The 18,499-nt window shown below is 28.6% G+C and overlaps 1 protein-coding gene and 1 long non-coding RNA gene across 2 annotated transcripts; both read right to left on the bottom strand.

The window, feature by feature from the left end:
- Positions 1 to 3,625: 3,625 nt before the first annotated feature.
- On the bottom strand, positions 3,626 to 4,708 carry LOC139425370 (uncharacterized). Its single transcript, XR_011636598.1, has 2 exons — positions 4,106 to 4,708; positions 3,626 to 4,003 (listed from the first exon to the last, which is right to left on the bottom strand). It is a non-coding gene; the product is annotated as an uncharacterized lncRNA (long non-coding RNA).
- Positions 4,709 to 6,261: 1,553 nt separating this feature from the next.
- Positions 6,262 to 12,732, bottom strand: LOC107453867 (exonuclease 3'-5' domain-containing protein 2). Its single transcript, XM_016070870.4, has one exon. The coding sequence runs from the start codon at positions 12,509 to 12,511 to the stop codon at positions 10,826 to 10,828; it is 1,686 nt and encodes a 561-aa protein (XP_015926356.1). The 5' UTR covers positions 12,512 to 12,732; the 3' UTR covers positions 6,262 to 10,825.
- Positions 12,733 to 18,499: the final 5,767 nt, after the last annotated feature.

An 18,499-nucleotide genomic window follows, 5' to 3' on the forward strand; every position in this document is an offset into this window, starting at 1 on the left:
CAATTTGAAAGAAAAGTAAAAAGTTTAGTTCTGAAAAGAACTTTTTTTTTAAATAAAAATAAATTAAACAAAATTTATGGGTGATTAAATAATCACGTAAACAAAAGCACGTTGGCAAACCAAGGTGCCCGTTTATTTTGAATTTTGAATGGGGTCCGTATTTGAATTTGGCCCGTTTATTAACGCCGCATTTTTCAATGCTGTTTCACAAGCTTGTAGCTTACTTAGAATAACTTGTGCATGACATTGGGAATGCCTTGCGCATGCGCGAATGTCTTGTAAAAAAGTATCGAATGCTTTGCGCATGCGCGAATATTTTGTGACAAAGTATCCTAGCGGGGTCTAGGGCTCCTAACGATCTTTCCCCTCAACTTGGGCGCTGAAGGTGTAATGCAGGAAAGCCATCGTCAAGAGCTATTGAAGAACGGTCACCCAATGTACTTATATTTTCTGCGTTTATTATATTCGGATGCGATGTTGCTTTTAATTTTTCTTCAGATCACGAATTTAGCAGAATTATAATTTATTTTAAAGTAGTAAATATTTATTTAACAAAAGTAATTTTTATTAAAAAATAAAAATTCATTCCCCCCTTGAAAAAAAAAAAAACTTTTTTTATTTGTTATTTTCCCCATGTGTTCCCCATATATATGAAAGCTGTATTATATATAAAAAATTTTAAACTACACATATTTAGAGTTTTAAAAAAATAAACAAGACACTTGTTGCAGAATTTGTTTTATCTTTATTAAACTTATCTAAAAAAAAATTCTTTTTGGCTATATATTTTAAGAAAATACTTTTCAATAAAATAAAAATCGCACAAATAAAATAGTATACATTTTATACAATAAATAAATATTTGAACAAGCTTATGAAATAAAATAACATAAAATTAAAAAGATGCAATATTGGTTCATTGGAACTGCACCAGGAACAAGTCTATGCATTTTTTCTGATACATAATCCTCAACTTTAAAATGCCTTGAACTCAATCTTCATCTGTTGTGTAGTTAGTCTGTCAGTATCAACATTCTGTAACGATGCAATTTTGCTGGCCTCTAACCATTTCTTGCACCTAATATTATAAAAAAAATGCACTAAAATCACACAGTAAAATTAAAGTGCTAATAGGACAATAAGAATGCTGTCTAATTCGACAACGGAACTTAAACTGTATGGCATTAAAAAAATTAATGCATTATTTTTGTTAAGTATTAATATTTTATTAAATAGTTTTAAAAAAGCAGGCAGTGTTTAAAGAAAATATTTAGAAAGGAAATTTTATAACAAAGCAATTCATTAGGTGATTAAATAACAAATTAATTAAATTTATGTTTAACTGGCGGAGCCATCTTCATAGCATGCAGGGCCCCCGGTCACAAAAATATTTTAGACCTATAATGTGTCATAATGTTTAAAAACAAACTAAGAAACTTCACATACAAAAAATAAATCATTTTTAAGATACAGTCCCTGGCCAAATTATTAGGCGCACTATAAGATTCGATGTAAAGTTCAGGTGATACTATACAACTTTTTTTTTTTTTTTTTTTGGGAGCTGAAACCGGTTGGCATTTGTTTACGTTAGTGTATCAAATTGGTTAACATTGTAATGAAATATGTTAAAAATAAATACAAATAGGAGGTATATGAAAAATCTCCTGAATAAAAACCCATTTGTATGCTTTATTATAAAAGTATTAACATGTATGTTAATACTTTTATAATTAAATTGTAATTAAATGCATTACATTAATAACTTAACATGTATGTTTAATTATAAAAGTATAGTATGTAAACTCGTGCAAATCATGTCATTATTAAAAAACTACAGTGGGTCTTTTAATTTGACCTAATTATTATAATATAATAATACAGTACCTGATACAATAAATAATCTGCATTTTTATAACATTTAGTCGAATTTATATTATATATCGCCTAATTTAACTAATTGATACACAAACGTCAACAAGTAAAACCGGTTTCAGCCGCGTAAATGCAATTCGCGATCGCAACACTCGAATACGCCATCTGGGGAGAGACCGGTTTCATGCCTTTAGCCCTTCTCCCTTCCCTCTCCTCCTCTTTTGAGTTGTATAAGAATGTACTACGATATTTTCCCCCATCTTAATATTTTTCCCTTATATTTAATAAAAATATTTTTTAAAATTTCCATGATACTTTTCTTTAGAACTATGTTTAATGTAGTTCTCAGTTCCATATAGTTTTTCAAGTTAAAAGATTTTAATCTATATGAAAATCAAGAGAGAAACCAACGTACTTCCTTCCTCTATGACTTTCCACACGCTAATGGGGAAAGCATGTGAAGTGTTGCCATAGGAAAAGAGTTCTGCTCTACGCCACCTGCAGCCCATTTCGATCGCCAATAAAGCTGTATAGTATCACCTGAGTAATTAAGATTTTACATAGAATCTTATAGTGCGTCTAATAATTTGACCAGGGACAGTATGATACAATAATTTCAATACTGAAAGAAAACACAAATAATTAAATTCGAAAAGGATAAAACTTCTTTGAAAAAAACGCGCTAAGAAGCAGCAGAAATTTCAGAAAAAAATATCAATAAAAGAAACGAAGGAAATAAAAATATGACTACCGAAGCCGACGTCTTCAGGGGGTACCGGCCCTCGGTAGCCATTAAAAACAAAACCATTTCTAATTGAGGGAGAAGCAAATGCTTAAAATATCTCCCTCAGTACTCCGATGGTTTTATATAGAAGTCCAGGAAAAACAAGAAACATTCAAAATAATTAACAAATTAAGAAAAGAAACTCAATCAAAATCATCAGAAAAATAAAAACTTACTAAGTCACAGGTCAAGCATCAACTTCAAAAGCAAGTAGAAGAAAAGAAAACACTAAAAACTGAAAAAACAACGCCCCCTTCAACAATAATTTCAACTCATTTTGATTATCACAAAAACTCAAATAAAGCACTTTTAAACTATACATAATTTTAAAAAAATTTATATGCTAACCAGTTGTAATCCTCATATAATAAAATAATTTCAAAAACCATAGAAGTCAATTAAAATAACTAAAATAAACAGAAAAAGTATAACAAATCAAAAAAAAATATTCAAAAATTATGAATTATTTTATCAAACTTAACAGTTATTAAAACATCTTACAATGCCCAGGTACCTAAAATTTCACGAGGGCCTAAAGTTTTCATTATAACAAAGAAAAATAGTTTTCGGTAGACTTTTTAACTTTTCTTGGTGATAAACTAATCCAATTATTGGTGTCTGATAAGCAATCACCATTTGTAGGGGGGAAATGCATACTCTATAAAAATTTATTTTAGAAAATATATAAGGTAATGTTTTTATTCTTAAATTCTTTTTAATGCAATTTAAAAAAAAAAGGAATATTCTCTAGGGCCCCCTGAAAAAACGGGGTAACCCGGCATTGCCCTAGTGTGCCTAGAGGTAAAGAAGGTACTGTTTACTGGATATTTAGAGCTAACAGATAAAAAAATATATAACAGCAATAAACTACTCTATAAATATTATATGAATAAAAAAGTAACACTTTTTACACTTAACACTATTTAAATAATTTCATGTATGTAATGAAAATTCAAAAATTTTAAGATCTTTTTCACATTTCTTGAAAAACATTTATTTAAATTTTTACTTAGTTATGTACATAAATTTCATTTGTAAATATTTAATTCCGACCAAAAAAGGTAAACGCACTTATGGAATTATATATAGAATTTAAAAACCAAATAAAATTAAAACCAGACATAATAAATTAGCATTAGTTACAATTCTAAGTCAGTTTAATCTAATAGGTTCATATAATCAATCATTGGAAAATAATACACTGAAATCTGCGGAAATGCTTAACTATTTACTTACATTTCGATATTTTGAGAAAAGTGAAACAATTTTAAATTTGGATAACCCGCTCTGTTTTCATTTCAGTAAGCATATCTATCATAATTCTTTGCTTTGCACACAGAAGAATTACTGAAAAATATTGAAAGAAAAAAAGAGGATTTCAATCTTTATCAAAACTGAAAACAAGGAGAAAAAAATCAACAGAAAATACTTTATACAAAGCGCACTTACTTGTTAGGGATAATTGTCAAATTATCGTCATATTATTATATTAATTGATTTTTCATGTGCTTCTCTCCTAACTCTCCTTCCAAAACTAAGGATGATATTGCTCTGCGCTCCTGGAGACAAACTTCTCCGCCGTACACGAATCGCTGGCATTGTGCCAGATTTTCTTACGACTTTCGCGAGTTTCCCATCTTCTCCCTTATACAATCTTTGGTCTAGGCTCTTGTTTTATTAAGTTTTATTAAGTTTATCATTCTCTTTTTTATTAAGTTTAATCATTCGTAAAGTAGGACGCTTTTTTTTTCAGCAGCAAATAAGAAGCGAAATTTTTCTAAAGAATATGAAAAAATGACCCAGAACATTGGTAAATAATTCTGAAACGGAACGCGCCCAACATTTGATGAGCAATTTCTCAATATTTCTTTTCCTTCCTTTTTTTTTATAAGAAGCGAAATTTTTCTAAAGAATATGAAAAAATGACCCAGAACATTGGTAAATAATTCTGAAACGGAACGCGCCCAACATTTGATGAGCAATTTCTCAATATTTCTTTTCCTTTCTTATTTTAACGGACAGCCTCTGATTTCATGATCGCATACTTTTATATATGAATGTATTACGGTAAATTATATATATTTTTTTGTCTTTAATTCATTATAAATTAAAGTGAAGTTATTCAAGTCCACATTTACTTCAACCCAATGAATAAATATGATTTCAGAATTGTAATAGTTTTTGAATATTTTTTATAGAATAGTATATATTTCTGTAAACAACAATCCGGAAAACAACAATAATGAATCATCTGAATTACTTGAAAGAGTATCATTTGTCTTGATAAATATATATATATTTTTTTTTACCATTTTCTTTGTAAGTATTTTTAAATTTTGAACGATTAATTTCAACCAGAATTCAGCTATTCTGATTTTAAGTTACATATTGAAATTCATATCCAGATCTTAGAATTATAAAAACGAAGAACAATTCATTTTGGAATTCTCCAGATTTATAATCAGGTGAGTGCTATGATTTTTATAATAAAAAATTTATTTGTTAATAATTTGTTTTCTAATCTGATCACAGTTTTCTATAGAATGGTTTTCTAGGACTGCGTAAGAACTTTAAGGCTGAAAAAAATATTTATTTTAATATAAGGAATTTTTAAAAGTTTTTTTTAATCGTAAACATTCTTTATTTGCGAACGCAGCTCTTGAATACGCCCTCTAGTGGGAAGGATATTTTAAGGTTTTTATTTATTGCTGTTGTTGTAGAGCTGCACAATAGGCTATTGATTTTATTTATAAAGTTTTCACTTAGTTCTATCAGAATCATTGGCAGAGTAGTACGCCATTTTTTAGCTGCAAAATTTCCCTAAGAAAAAGGCAGAACTTGAAAAAACAACTAGCACATTGGTAAATGATTCTGAAACAGAATGCGCCCAACATTTAATGAGCAATTTCTCAATATTTCTATTCCTTTATAATATCAACAATTGGCCAACCGATAGCTTCCATGATCGCATACTGTTACAAATAAGCGTATTACGGTAAAATACTTGATTTTTTTTTTGTCTTTAATTCATTACAAATTAAAGGGAAGCTAACATCATTTACTTTATTTCAATAAATAAAAGTGATTTCAAAATGGGCAAAAATGTAATAGTTATAGAACATTCTTCTTTATAAAATAGTACAGAAAACAACAATAAAGAATAATCCGCATTACTTGAAAGAGTATCATTTGTGTTGATAAATAGATTTTGTATCATTTTCTTGGTATTTTTTTAATTTTGAATGAATAATTTCAACTAGTATTCAGCTATTCTGTTTTTAAGTTACATATTAAAATTCATATCGAAATTTTACAATTATAAAATTTTGTTGTGTGGTTCGTCATCTAAAAGTAATGAAGGGATAATCTATATATACATTATTTAAGAATAAAATTTTCAAACGAAGAATTCTCCTGACTTATAAAGCAAGTGTTATTTTATTTATAATTAAAAAATTGATCTAATGAGTGGAAGAAGTGGTAAACTGATGATGCAAGACCAGGTGAATAGGAAGGATGGTACAAATTCTTCCAACCAAGTCTTTGCATGATATCCCTCGCAAAACAAAAAGAAACAAAACAAAAAAGGAAAGAAACAAAAAAAAAAGGTTTTCTTAATTTTTTTATTGCTATATTTTTAGAAAAAAGGGACCATAAAAGAATAACGTTCAATAGAAACTATTTTTAAAAAATGCTGTTATAAAAAAAAAAGACTGATAAAAAGAAAAGTTAACAAAAAGGCCTTAGTTGAAACAGAAAAACAAGCAAAAATGAAACAAATAAAAAAAAGTTTTCAATTTTTTAAAACATATAGTATTGAAAAAACGATGAATTCAAAATGCATAAATATAAATAAAAAAAGAAAAAAGTAACATTACATAACTCATAGTTCAGTGTAAAGTAATCTAGTTTCAATTCTTCAAATTTCGCTTTTCCATGTGACTTTCAGAACTTAACAAATATGCGTAAAAACTATTTCTAATAATGTTTAGTAAAAAATACAATTTTAGATTATTCTTTATTAAATCTATTAAAATTTCCCCCAAAAAAACTTGGTTGAAAAAAATAATTTTCTAAATAATATTTTGTCAAATGGGTCAGATACAGAATAGTGGCTGAATGTTTGTTAGTCGTTACATCCCTAGTCACAATTATATTTGCAAATGCTATGTTTTAATTACTTGCCCAAAGGATGGATGACTAAATGATTACACTAGTCCATACATATTTTCACTCATATGCTTACATAAATTTATTAGAATTTTTTATAAAAAAATTTTCAGGAGACAAAAAGAAGTAATAAATACAACATTAAATGGACAATTGCAGCATCTCTTAAATTTTCCAAATTATAGTCATTACTTCTTAAGATTGATTTCCTGATTACGAAAATATAATTTTTAACTCTGACAAATAAATATTTATTTAATTATTAATATTTTAATTTGAGCGAAAACGCCCTCACTCGAAAACGACCGCTGATTGGTGTGACGTCATTAGAGCCTTACTCCTCACGACCTTCCCGTTGTTATTATGTATTTTCTTTCTTGCGGTTTTAACTAGCTCTTCTTTAACTTATTTTTTCCAAATTTTCCCGCGTGTATTTAAATGCGTATTTAGCAGCAAATATTTTGAAATCTATTGCATATATAGAATCAAAATGGAAGAGGGGTTTCAAAAAGCTCAAACGGACAATTTGCCGCAAGTTACTGAAGAGATGATTATGGATTTTTTTCGAACGAACCAAGATTTCATTTCGCCTGAAATCAAAGGCATAAAGGCTCAAAGGTATAAATTTGTTTATTTATAAACTGTAGCTGTAAATAAGGGCGTCGGCAAGGAGGTGCACTTACACTACCCTGGATTTTCTTTAAGCAATTAAAAATAAATAGAAAAGCAATTTAGTTATAAAATTTTATGTAAAAAATTGATTAATCAAACAAGAATTGCAATCATACAGAATAGTTTTAATCTTTTTTTTTGTGGGGATGGTAGTTTGTTAAAGGGTTGCACCCCCCTATATTTTATTCTACCGGCGCCCCTGGCTGTAAATAATTTTGTGTGTGAAAATGGAACGGCGATTTGTTATAACACATATAGGTACACGTTAAAATATAGCAAGGATTTAAGTATACTAAAAACATCTTTCCACTTTCATAAAAGTATAAAACTAAACGCTATTCTTACACACTAAATTATTATTACTCACAAAAACAAATAATTATACTTACTCACAAAATTATTATTATAAACGTTATACTTACTCTTTTATTAAAATTATTTTATTAAAAATTAATTTTAATAAAATGTATTATTTTATTAAAAATTAATTTGAATTAAAGTTATTATTTTATTAAAGACCAATTATAAACAACTTTGTAATAATTACAATCAATTTTATTAAAATTAATTTAGTTAAAAATTAATTGAAGTCAATTTTATTAAAAATAATTTATAAACGATTTTATAAAAATAAATAAGCTATTATTTTTATTAAAAATTATTGTTTTATCAAAAATTAATATTTAATAAAATAAAATTAAAGAAAATTAGATTCTAATTTATAAAAAAAATTAAAGAAATAGTCAGAGGCAAGCTAGTTATAGAATATTTTTACCCTTTCTACTGTCAAACATAAATACACATCTTCAATTTTAGTATATTTTACTTTAACTACACCTGCTAATGTTTTTTTATCGAATTTTTTTATTAAATTTAAAAATAAGTTTTGCTTCATAATATTTTTTAAAGTGTTAAATCCAAGGTGTAAATAATAACATGAACCATTTTGAAAGATACTGGTACATTTTATGAATGATGTATTAAAAATCAAAAAGATTTTTATTACATTATATTTTAAAGCGTCTAGTTATGCAGATAGTGTGCATATTGAAGGATTTAAAAAAATATAATAGTTTTTATCCCTATTCTGTAAAAAAAAGAAAAAATTAATGTATACTAAATTTTATATTAAATAACTATTTCATAATTTAAGGTTTCCAGAAACTTTTGGAATTTTTACGGAAAAGAAAGATATGAAATAGCGATTAACACAAACTAATATTACATGGACATAGGAAAGCTATAAAAAACTTCTTCTTCTTTATCGACACTATGGCCTTGGGGAGGCCAGGTCTGTCTCAATTGGTTGTTTAGTCTAATAAGATTCTGTTTTTCAGTTTTTAAATCATCTTTTTCACACATATATATATATATATATATATTTTAACTTCAGATCAGCAAGACAAACATATGGGGATAATGCTATAGGCTATGTGCAAGTTAAGCGAGAAAGTGATATCTGCATTGTTAAAGGGAAAATGACTCCTGAGCATAAAATAAAAACCAAAGCATATGCAATAACTTTGACATGTGATGAATCTTCTGGGGTCATAAACTCATTAGTGTGCGATAACTGTGCGGCCAGCGCAGGAGGATGCAAGCACATGATAGCATTTCTTTTCTGGGTTCACCGAAAATGTTCGCTACCATCTCCAACAGAAATAGAATGCTATTGGAAAAAATCTAAACTTTCATCAGTTGGTTCATCCCAAAAATTTATTCATGCTTCTAGTTTAGGTAAAAAAGATATCAAAGATCTTCCCCCAAAGTGTCCTTCTATTTTAGAAGCAATACACTTCGATTTTAAAATATATTTTTAAAAAAACAAACGACGTTCAACTAGGCACGTAAACAAGCGTTAAATCACCAAGGAGAAAAAGTGTAAACAAACGCGAGTCAGGCTCGAATGGCGTCACTTTCTTAAAAGTCACGTGACTTCCTTTTTAAACTGAAAACGAAAGTACACGATTTTTAATTGCTCTTAATTAAAAAAGTAGCATTTTTTGGGAGGTAAAAAGATGTTTTTCAGGACTTTTCCATCATTCTGAATTCATTAAGAACATAAAAAAAATTGACTGCAATTGTCCATTTTGGAAGCTAATAAAAATCGGAATTAAGTGTACCTTTGAATTGAATTTATCATGTTTTAGGAAACGAGTTTTTATAAAGTTCAAATTTATATAAATTTACCACAAATAGGTCATTATATTAAATGTTAAATATATGTAAAACATTTCCAATCTTTTACACTTGAATGATGGCAATTTATTGTTGATCTGAGAACCCACTAATAATTATTTCTTGGTAATCCAAGTGAGTTTATAGTGGTCCTCGACTAATGTATACCAATAATTTTTAGCCCTACTTATAGTTTCTCTCAGTTCATAGCATCATCTGTTGACAAACATTGCAACTGGTAGAATTTTAGTTAAAAGATCCCAATATTTTTCCTAACAATAAAATTCATATTACTTTCATTTTAATAAAATTTCACAAGTTACATCAATTTGCATATAAGCTTTTTGCTATACACATCATCCATCATAATGCTGCATCAATCAGATGCTAAATTTATTCAATAAGCCTCCAACGATTGAGAATCTGACTGGTAAATTGCATTTATACATGTGGTATGTATATTACTGACTGCACTTTTAATATCAGGTAAATGAAGAGGTAAATTTAGGTAAATTTCATATATCAATCAGGTAAATTTAGAATGAATAAATTGCATTTTGGCAACTTTTTTCACAGTATAAAAATTAAAACTTTCCAGCAAAAATTGAATGAGTCAGCAAAGCACAAACTTTAATAAAGTGTAAAACTGAAATTGTAAAAACCTTAAATTGAAATCTTTTCAATATTAATATTTAGTCCTGGGCAAGTACCCCTTCTCATGCTCAGGTCCTATTTGTACATTAACATTTTAGATAATTAGTACAGAAATAAAAAATTCACCTATTTTATAGTGAAAACTGCAAGAAACAAATAACATAAATACATAATAACTTAATATAATTTAACAAGAATATGTTACCAAATATAATTTAACAAGAATATGTAACCAAATGTTATACTGAGTGACCATTAAAAATGTAAATTGTCGCTAAGAAGTCTTCGTAGCATAATAAATCACTCACAAGGTAGAAATACTTTTTTTTTAAAAATCGAAAATATAACAAAAAAATTTAGAAATTTAAATTGTTATTTTGTATATGTTGCATATTCCTTAGCAGAAATAATAATTTCTAACAGGTCTAACTTTCAATGAATTAATATTGATTAATAGTAGTCATTTTTAAATTTGTTAACAAAATACTTAAAAATTTATGTCTGTTTGCTAGTTTCAGATTTAATCTCTTCTATTAACTCAGAGTTTATTCCCAAAATTGAAGTATCAAAGTCAATTTCCCTTTCATGATTGATTACTTGCATTGCTAGCCTTTTGTGATTGTGATCTATAGACCACATAGAAGGTAAATATTTTGGTTGCATTGTATCTAAAAAATGTTGCCTCCACATCCTTTCAAATTCCATCAGACCTCCATTTTTGCAAAAATATTCATATACTTTCTGCCCATGTGCAATATAAGCATCATTAGGCATATTAACATCAACATTCAGAGCTTCTGCTAGCGTATCTTCATCTACAGTTGATACTTTAAAATAGTCTTTAATAGTCTGTTCTAACTGAGTTCTACGAGTTTCTGGGAGTTTATCATTTGCTCTATATATAGCAGTAGCTGCAGACTTAACACGGATTAATTCTGGATTACTTTTAAATTTTACATTTTTTCTACAGCCAAGGGGTGCATCACATAGGTCAGCTAATTTTTGCCTCATTGTCTGATCTATAATATTGCTTCTTTTATGACAGTTCACACACAATAATATTACGTCATGAGATAAATTTTTCTTCATTAAATTAGGAAAAAATTTACGGTATTCAGATGGTATGACTAGTTTGCGATGAAACTGATCAGCTTTACCACAGACAACGCAACAATTTGATTTCTCTTTTGTATAAAATATATTGTCTAATGTAGGTCTACCAGAAGGTTCAAAGTTCAGTCGCACTGTAAATGGTTCTTGACATACCACCTCACCCAAACCTTTCATGACGTACCATTCAGCTTTACCTTTATCACAACTGCAAAGTATCTCACCATCTGGTGCCACAAGTTGGCAATTGTCATACATAGGCTTCTGGCGTGGCTTGCTGTAGCGACTTTTATTAGACCGCGAAGGCAGGGCGGGTCGAGAAGAACTAGATTTATCACCGCTGTTAACATATTTCTGCTTGAACTGTAAATTCATATATGAAGTAATTTCTTTTATGAAATTCCAAGTTGAAATTGAAAACCATCCTGTTTTTCTCTTTTTTATTTCGAAGAAAATTTGAGCAGCAACAATTACATCTTCAGATGCATATTTAATTTGCTCATCAGTTAATTCAGGTGCATCCCAATCACTACATCGTAAGCGTTTGCTTTTATTTAGATCTATATTCAACAATTCGTGGCTTAGGCTTTTTAACCCCAAATTCTTCTCTCGCAATTCCTCTAAATCATTAGCTAAAAACCGTAAGTCAATGAATCCTCTGACTTCAAGGCCATAGTCTTCAAACAATTTGTTTGCGTCATCATATATTCCCACACCCACTTTCAAAATGTTTTCATTCAATAAAATATTGCTGATTCCTTCAGGTATAAGCCATACCGGCAAACAACATAATCGTATGAGTATACAATAACCTGAGTTGTTGGCTAATTGTAGCAATGAAACTGAATTTCTCCTTCCTTCATCGTTCACCCATTCACAATCTAATCCAATGACTTTGGAATGTTTTAAAACTGAAATAATCTCAGATTCATGACGGTTCCAGTCTTCAACATTTTCAATGACAATACATTTTGATAGTTTAGTGACTTTCGAAGTGATATATTTGTATGCCAGAAATCCGGCAGTTGTAGCCAATAAAGCGCAGCTAGTTTTAAGAGGCAATCTTGACATTGTGGACCACCCACTGTTAATTAGTTTCTGAGACAATCAATAGAAAAAAGTAAGTAAATTTCAGGAGAATTGCATGTTTGAAAATGAAACACTGACTCGAAAATGAAGTATGAACGTCATCAATCCAGCGAGGTATCAATCTTTGTTTGTCAACACGAGGAAACACGTGATTTTCAATCAGTGGTATTTCACTTCTTTTCAAAAGTAAAGTAATGTGTTTGGCCGAGAGATTCTATCCACAATAGACTTAGTCTAACGTCACTTCACGACGTCACCTCTTAACAATTGTAAAAAAAATAATGATTGGTTTATGAATGGATGATTAAATTGTAAAAAAAAAAATAATGATTGGTTATTAGTTTCGCTTTATTCTGTGTTTGGTTAAGAAAGGGATAGTAACTATAGTTACTATTTTTATGGCATTCCTGTTAAGCCTGCGAAATTTATTCTCTCATTAATTTGTTTGCTAATGAACCATAATTAGTTTAGAGAGACGAATACGTTGTTAAATTTATTCATGTGGATCTGTAGGACAGAAAATAAAAGTAAACACGAGCAAAATAAAAAGTATTTGCTGATAAAAAGCAAAATTAGAGTAGGTTTTTTAAAAAATAATACATTTCTTCCATTTTTTAAGTTTTTTTAAACACTTTGTTAAAATATTTTTTAAAAAGTTTGAGACTGCGTCATTATCCTGTATTTTTTACTTAGGGTAAAATTTTACAAAAATTATTTTTCAAACCTTCAAGAAAAGTTGTATAAAATATTAAGGGTTGCTAGTTAATAAAAATGTGAAAAAAATTGCCTTATTCTAATGACTCTTTATGGAGAATAGATAAACACACCGCTTTACCAATCTAGTACACTAGTATATATTAATTTAAAAAAAAAATATATATTATTGACTATCAGTATTGACTATTAGTAAGTAAAAATAACAAGCTATCATATTTTTTATGTGTGAGAATGCTGGTAAGTCCAGAACAGTTTCTAGTTCAAGCACGTAGGTATAACTTTCCATGGAGGGTGTTTTGAAATTCAAAATTGAAATGAAGTTAAGTTTAAAATTGGGGTCTAATACTTACACTCTATTCTTATATTATGGATATACATTGGTTGCATTTAAATATTTAAAAGTAAGTAGTGAATTTATAAATTTAAAACTAAATTTGATTCTCAACCTTACAGTCCAGCAAAGTTAGACTTTTTTGACGGAAAAAATAGTGCCTAATTTTTTTTTTCATTGAAATCTCTGTTATATTGTTAAAAATGATACTCAAAAACTTCCCAACTTTCCTCTGTATGCCTCCCCCTTTTTTGAGTGGGAGAATTAAATTTCTTCTTGGTAGGCAGGTGAGGCATATTTTCTAACGTATGTTTTTCCACTGGATTGAATGAGACCAATCCCGAGACGATCGGAATAATAGCTTAGAAGTTATAAGGATTTAATCGATAAAAAGTACACATTTATACATATACCCACTTACGCATCTGATTTTGCTATTTAAACAGGTAAGACATTATTTCCTAAGTATTATTTAACGAAAAATTAATTACTATGAATGCTTTTACGAAAACACGAGTTAATAGAACAAGTAGTGCTAGTTACCATGCTAAATTATACGAGACCAATCCCAAGACGATTGGACTAATAGTTTAAAAGTTTTAAGTAGCACTTATTTACATACCTTACATTGCTATACTGACAAATGAGGTATTGTTTCATACGTATTTTTTTCTCGCTCAATCAAACAAGACCAAAAACGAATCAAAAAGGCATATATTTCAAAAATTGAAATGATTTTTTATAGATATACAAAATGTATTGTCTTTGAATGGCACTTATTATGAAGAAAATCTTGTAACCTTACATAACTATTTATATGAATTTGAATTATATCTCATTTCAGATAGTCCCTAGATTGCTAAGTAAAAAGTGGGAACCATGGCTCTTTTTTCGCATGAAACAGCTTGCAACTTTTAAACTATTCGTCCTATTGACTCGTGTACAGTCTCATTCGATCCAGTTTAAAAAATATGAAGGAAACAATGCCCCACTTATTTAGTTAGCAATAACAGATGCATAGTTAAGTACATTTACGAATTTGTACTTGAAACTCTTAATAATTTCTAAATTATTAGTCACATCCATCGTCTCGGGATTAGTACCATTCTGTTTAACGTGAAAAAATACATCAGAAAAAAAATGACTAAATTTTTTGTTTAAAATGCATAAATAAAAAATGGGGCTAATGGTAATCAAACTTTAGACTTCTGAAAATTAAAAATCATCGACAAATGTCCCATTCAACTTAGGACAAGAAAAAATTTACTATGGCACCCAGAGAATAAATGGTATGAACGTTGGTGTCGATTTTCTAGTCAATCAATAACGAAAAACTCGCATTAAAAAGTAACTTTAGTTTTAATAAAGGGAAGAGGCTTTTATTAGTTTTCTATTATTGAACTGTGTTGACAATGGACGCCAGTGTGTGCTCTTATCATCCTTTGGATGCCTTCTTGAAAGATTTCGCTGTCAAAAATTTTAACTTTGTAAGTCTTTTGACACGAATTAAGCATAAGCTTTATATTATACATTATTCCTCCCCCCCCCCATAAGAAAAGAAAAAATAATTTACGCTTTTTTTGTGCTAATAGCAATACTAAATTCACTATGCATTTTTTGTTGAATCATGGAAAAGCTTTGATCCTGAGATATTTACAATTTCTTTAATAAATAATTTCGATTTTATAAAAATGTTTTAACACAATTCTAGATAAGATGACATGGGTTTTTTAATGGACAGTAAAATATGATACTTATTTTTACTTATGTTCAAAGAAATTGAAGTAGGAATAGAATTTGGAAGACATTTTTTTTTGTGTATTTATCACCAATCTTCCTAACTCTCTTGATTACTTTACAATAAGGTAAGGTAAATTATAGCTGTGTGAGATATAAAAACAAATGTCGAGAACTAAATTATTGCATTAGGAAAACAATTAATGTTAAAGGTAAAATATTGTAAAAAGAACTGTAGTGTATCTACCACAACAAAAATATAAATTCCAACTCACTAGTATATAAGACATATTAAATCGATTCGGAGTACCTTTTCATAGATGAATGTTGGAATTGTCTATAACTTCTCTTCCAACATTGGAGACCCGGCCGTGATGGAAACACGCTTACCTTAACGGAAACTCCTACTTCAGTGGATTGTCCACATTAAACAGTTTACTTGCTACTTGTGACTGCGACATTGTACTTCACAGTCTCGATCACACAATGCACACTCGACTGCTTAAAAGGCAACATAGGAGCAACCAAGACCATGAACTTTATACAGCTCTCAAAAAGTACGGTGATCTTTATAAAGCTCTCACGGCTTTTCACAAAACAACAATGGAAAGGGCCCATATCCAAGAGTGCGTGGGTTCGATCCCCGCCGGCCGAAGACTCCCGTGTAGAAAATGGTGACTGGCGTACGTTAAATCTGCCGAGTCGCAAACTCGTCCATGTTCCCATAACAAATCAATACCTCTGGAGGTACTGATCCAGGAGTTTCCTTGTCTTCTGGATTGGTTCAAAATTACAAGGTTACGGGGTTTAACAGTAGTAGTCGTAAACTCAAAATTGGGACGGCTGTTCAACGACGGATATATATATATAAAATAACAATGGATCAACTAGTGGTATCCGCTCATCGAATTCTATCACAGATACAATTCTGATGGGGGAGTACTGTAGCGTATCTACCACAACAAAAATATAATTCCAACTCGGCAGTATATAAGACATGTTAAATAGATTCTATGGTGGGGTACCTTTTCATATTTGAATGTTGGCATTGTCTCTAACTTCTTTACCAAAAGAATATTTTTATGTTATTTCAAACGCCATCTATTCAAATACCTTTGTTTTAGATAGATAAGAGTCCCACGAGCCAGAGTAACACTAGCTATTTTTTTTGTTGTTGCTTGATTTCTACGTTTCTTTGAGTACGAATTGAAAGTTTCTTTTAAAGAAGTATAGACACTTTCATCTCTAGTAATATTCTTTACATTCAGCCAAAACATGATTTTTGTAATCTAGATATCAGTGTATGAAAATTTTAAAGAGGCTGAATATATTGTGGGTTTCAGATCTACATATTTTTTTATAACTAAAGATTTAATTCACCCAAAAACATAATTTTCAGAAAGAGTAATATTGATGAATAATTGTTTTGAAATTTTAAAAAATGGATTTTTCAAAAAATAACTTTAGTTTCAGTTAAAAGTTTTTAATATAAATTAAAAATAAATGTTTTATAAAAGGTGTTTACTTTGAACACAGTTTTCTCAATATCCTTCATCTCTATTTTTCTTAATATGACTATCTTATTAGAAAAGAAAAGAACAATTGCGGCTAATTCAATCTTTTCTTACTATCAATCCAAATCAGATATTCAAATTCAAAAGCTTAAAATGTAGATCTGCATTTATATAAGAAAAAACACTTTACTTTTAAACTTTATCCTAATGTTAAATTTCATTGCAACCTAATTTCAATGACCATAACACTGAATTTCATTATATTTATTAATTTCATATATATTATTTAAAAATATTTAAATCTGAGCAGATTTTCAGTAGTCAACTTTACTTAATTGTTGATTTATTACTTTGTTGATCAAAAACAAATTTGGTAAATTTTCTTAATCATATGCTTAGAGTTGCTTTTTTTTTAATAATAGTTATTTTCTAATAAATATAACAATACAACGATTAGAAAAAAAAACATGGAGAGAACTAATGAATAAAATAAATTGGCATTTGAAATCCAATCAAATTTCAGCCTTTAAATACACCATTTAGTTTAATAAGTTATAAACTAACCTCTAAATAAAATTCTTTGATGTTTTTGAAATAATTAAAAAACTCCATTTAAAATAAATAAATCATTTTCATAACTAATCTAAATTTTTAATCACAGAAAAAATTGCGACCTGTTTAATAAAGTAAGTTTCTTTGGACCAAATTTAAATAGGACAACTTTTATACAAAAATGACGCTCAAATTAAGAAAAATAAATTTAAAAAGAATTATAATTAACAAAATTTGAAGGATGAGAGAAAGAAATTTATCTGTTCCCAGATGTCAATAAAATAGAATAGCACTATTTAGAATATTACAAATAGTGAATTTAAGATAATTAGGACAATCTCACCATCTATGAACGTCATATTTGCAAACTATTGATGAAATTTAATTTATGCCCAACATTGCAACATGATCCTCAAGTCAAAATTTTAAAGTGTGTAGTCAAGCTCACACTGCCAAGGAATGTGGTAAATAACCCAGCGATTTTTAAAACAAATATAATCTTTAACTGATTTTAATTAAATATTGTTAACAGGCAAAAGAAATATTTCCAGATTCTCCTCCTTCATGTCTGGCAAGTCTTGAAAATAAGCACCTATTTTTAAACACTTGAAACATATCCGCTGTTATTTCCATTTTGTACATTATGAAGTTTTTAATCAAGCATTAAACAGTAGTTCAAAGTTTACTGCAAAATCTATTACATAATTTTTGTTTGATAAAACTAATAATTTTCTAATTGCCAATTTTCCCATATATTACTTTTACATTTAAAGTGACGGCAAAACTTTATTTACTATTTCAGTCTCAGATTAATAAATTTAATTTAGGAAGAATTTAAATACCACCACAAATGAATAAAACAAATACATGAGAATTGAACACAGCTTTGATTAAGCTCTGCTAAAACAAATTTGTCTGATTTTTCCATTTACATTTTATTACAACTCCAGAAAATCATTTTTTGTTAAGAGCAAAAGTTGATAAGTAATATATTAAATTTTTATTTAAAAGAATATTTGATAGTAATTATAATTCCACTCCATTAAAAACTTGCAGAACATTGGAATTTATTGATTATATTTGAAATGTAAGAAATTAATACTAAATAATTAACAGTCA

The sequence above is a fragment of the Parasteatoda tepidariorum genome, chromosome 4 (assembly GCF_043381705.1).
Source record: "Parasteatoda tepidariorum isolate YZ-2023 chromosome 4, CAS_Ptep_4.0, whole genome shotgun sequence".
Taxonomy (NCBI): Eukaryota; Metazoa; Arthropoda; class Arachnida; order Araneae; family Theridiidae; genus Parasteatoda; species Parasteatoda tepidariorum.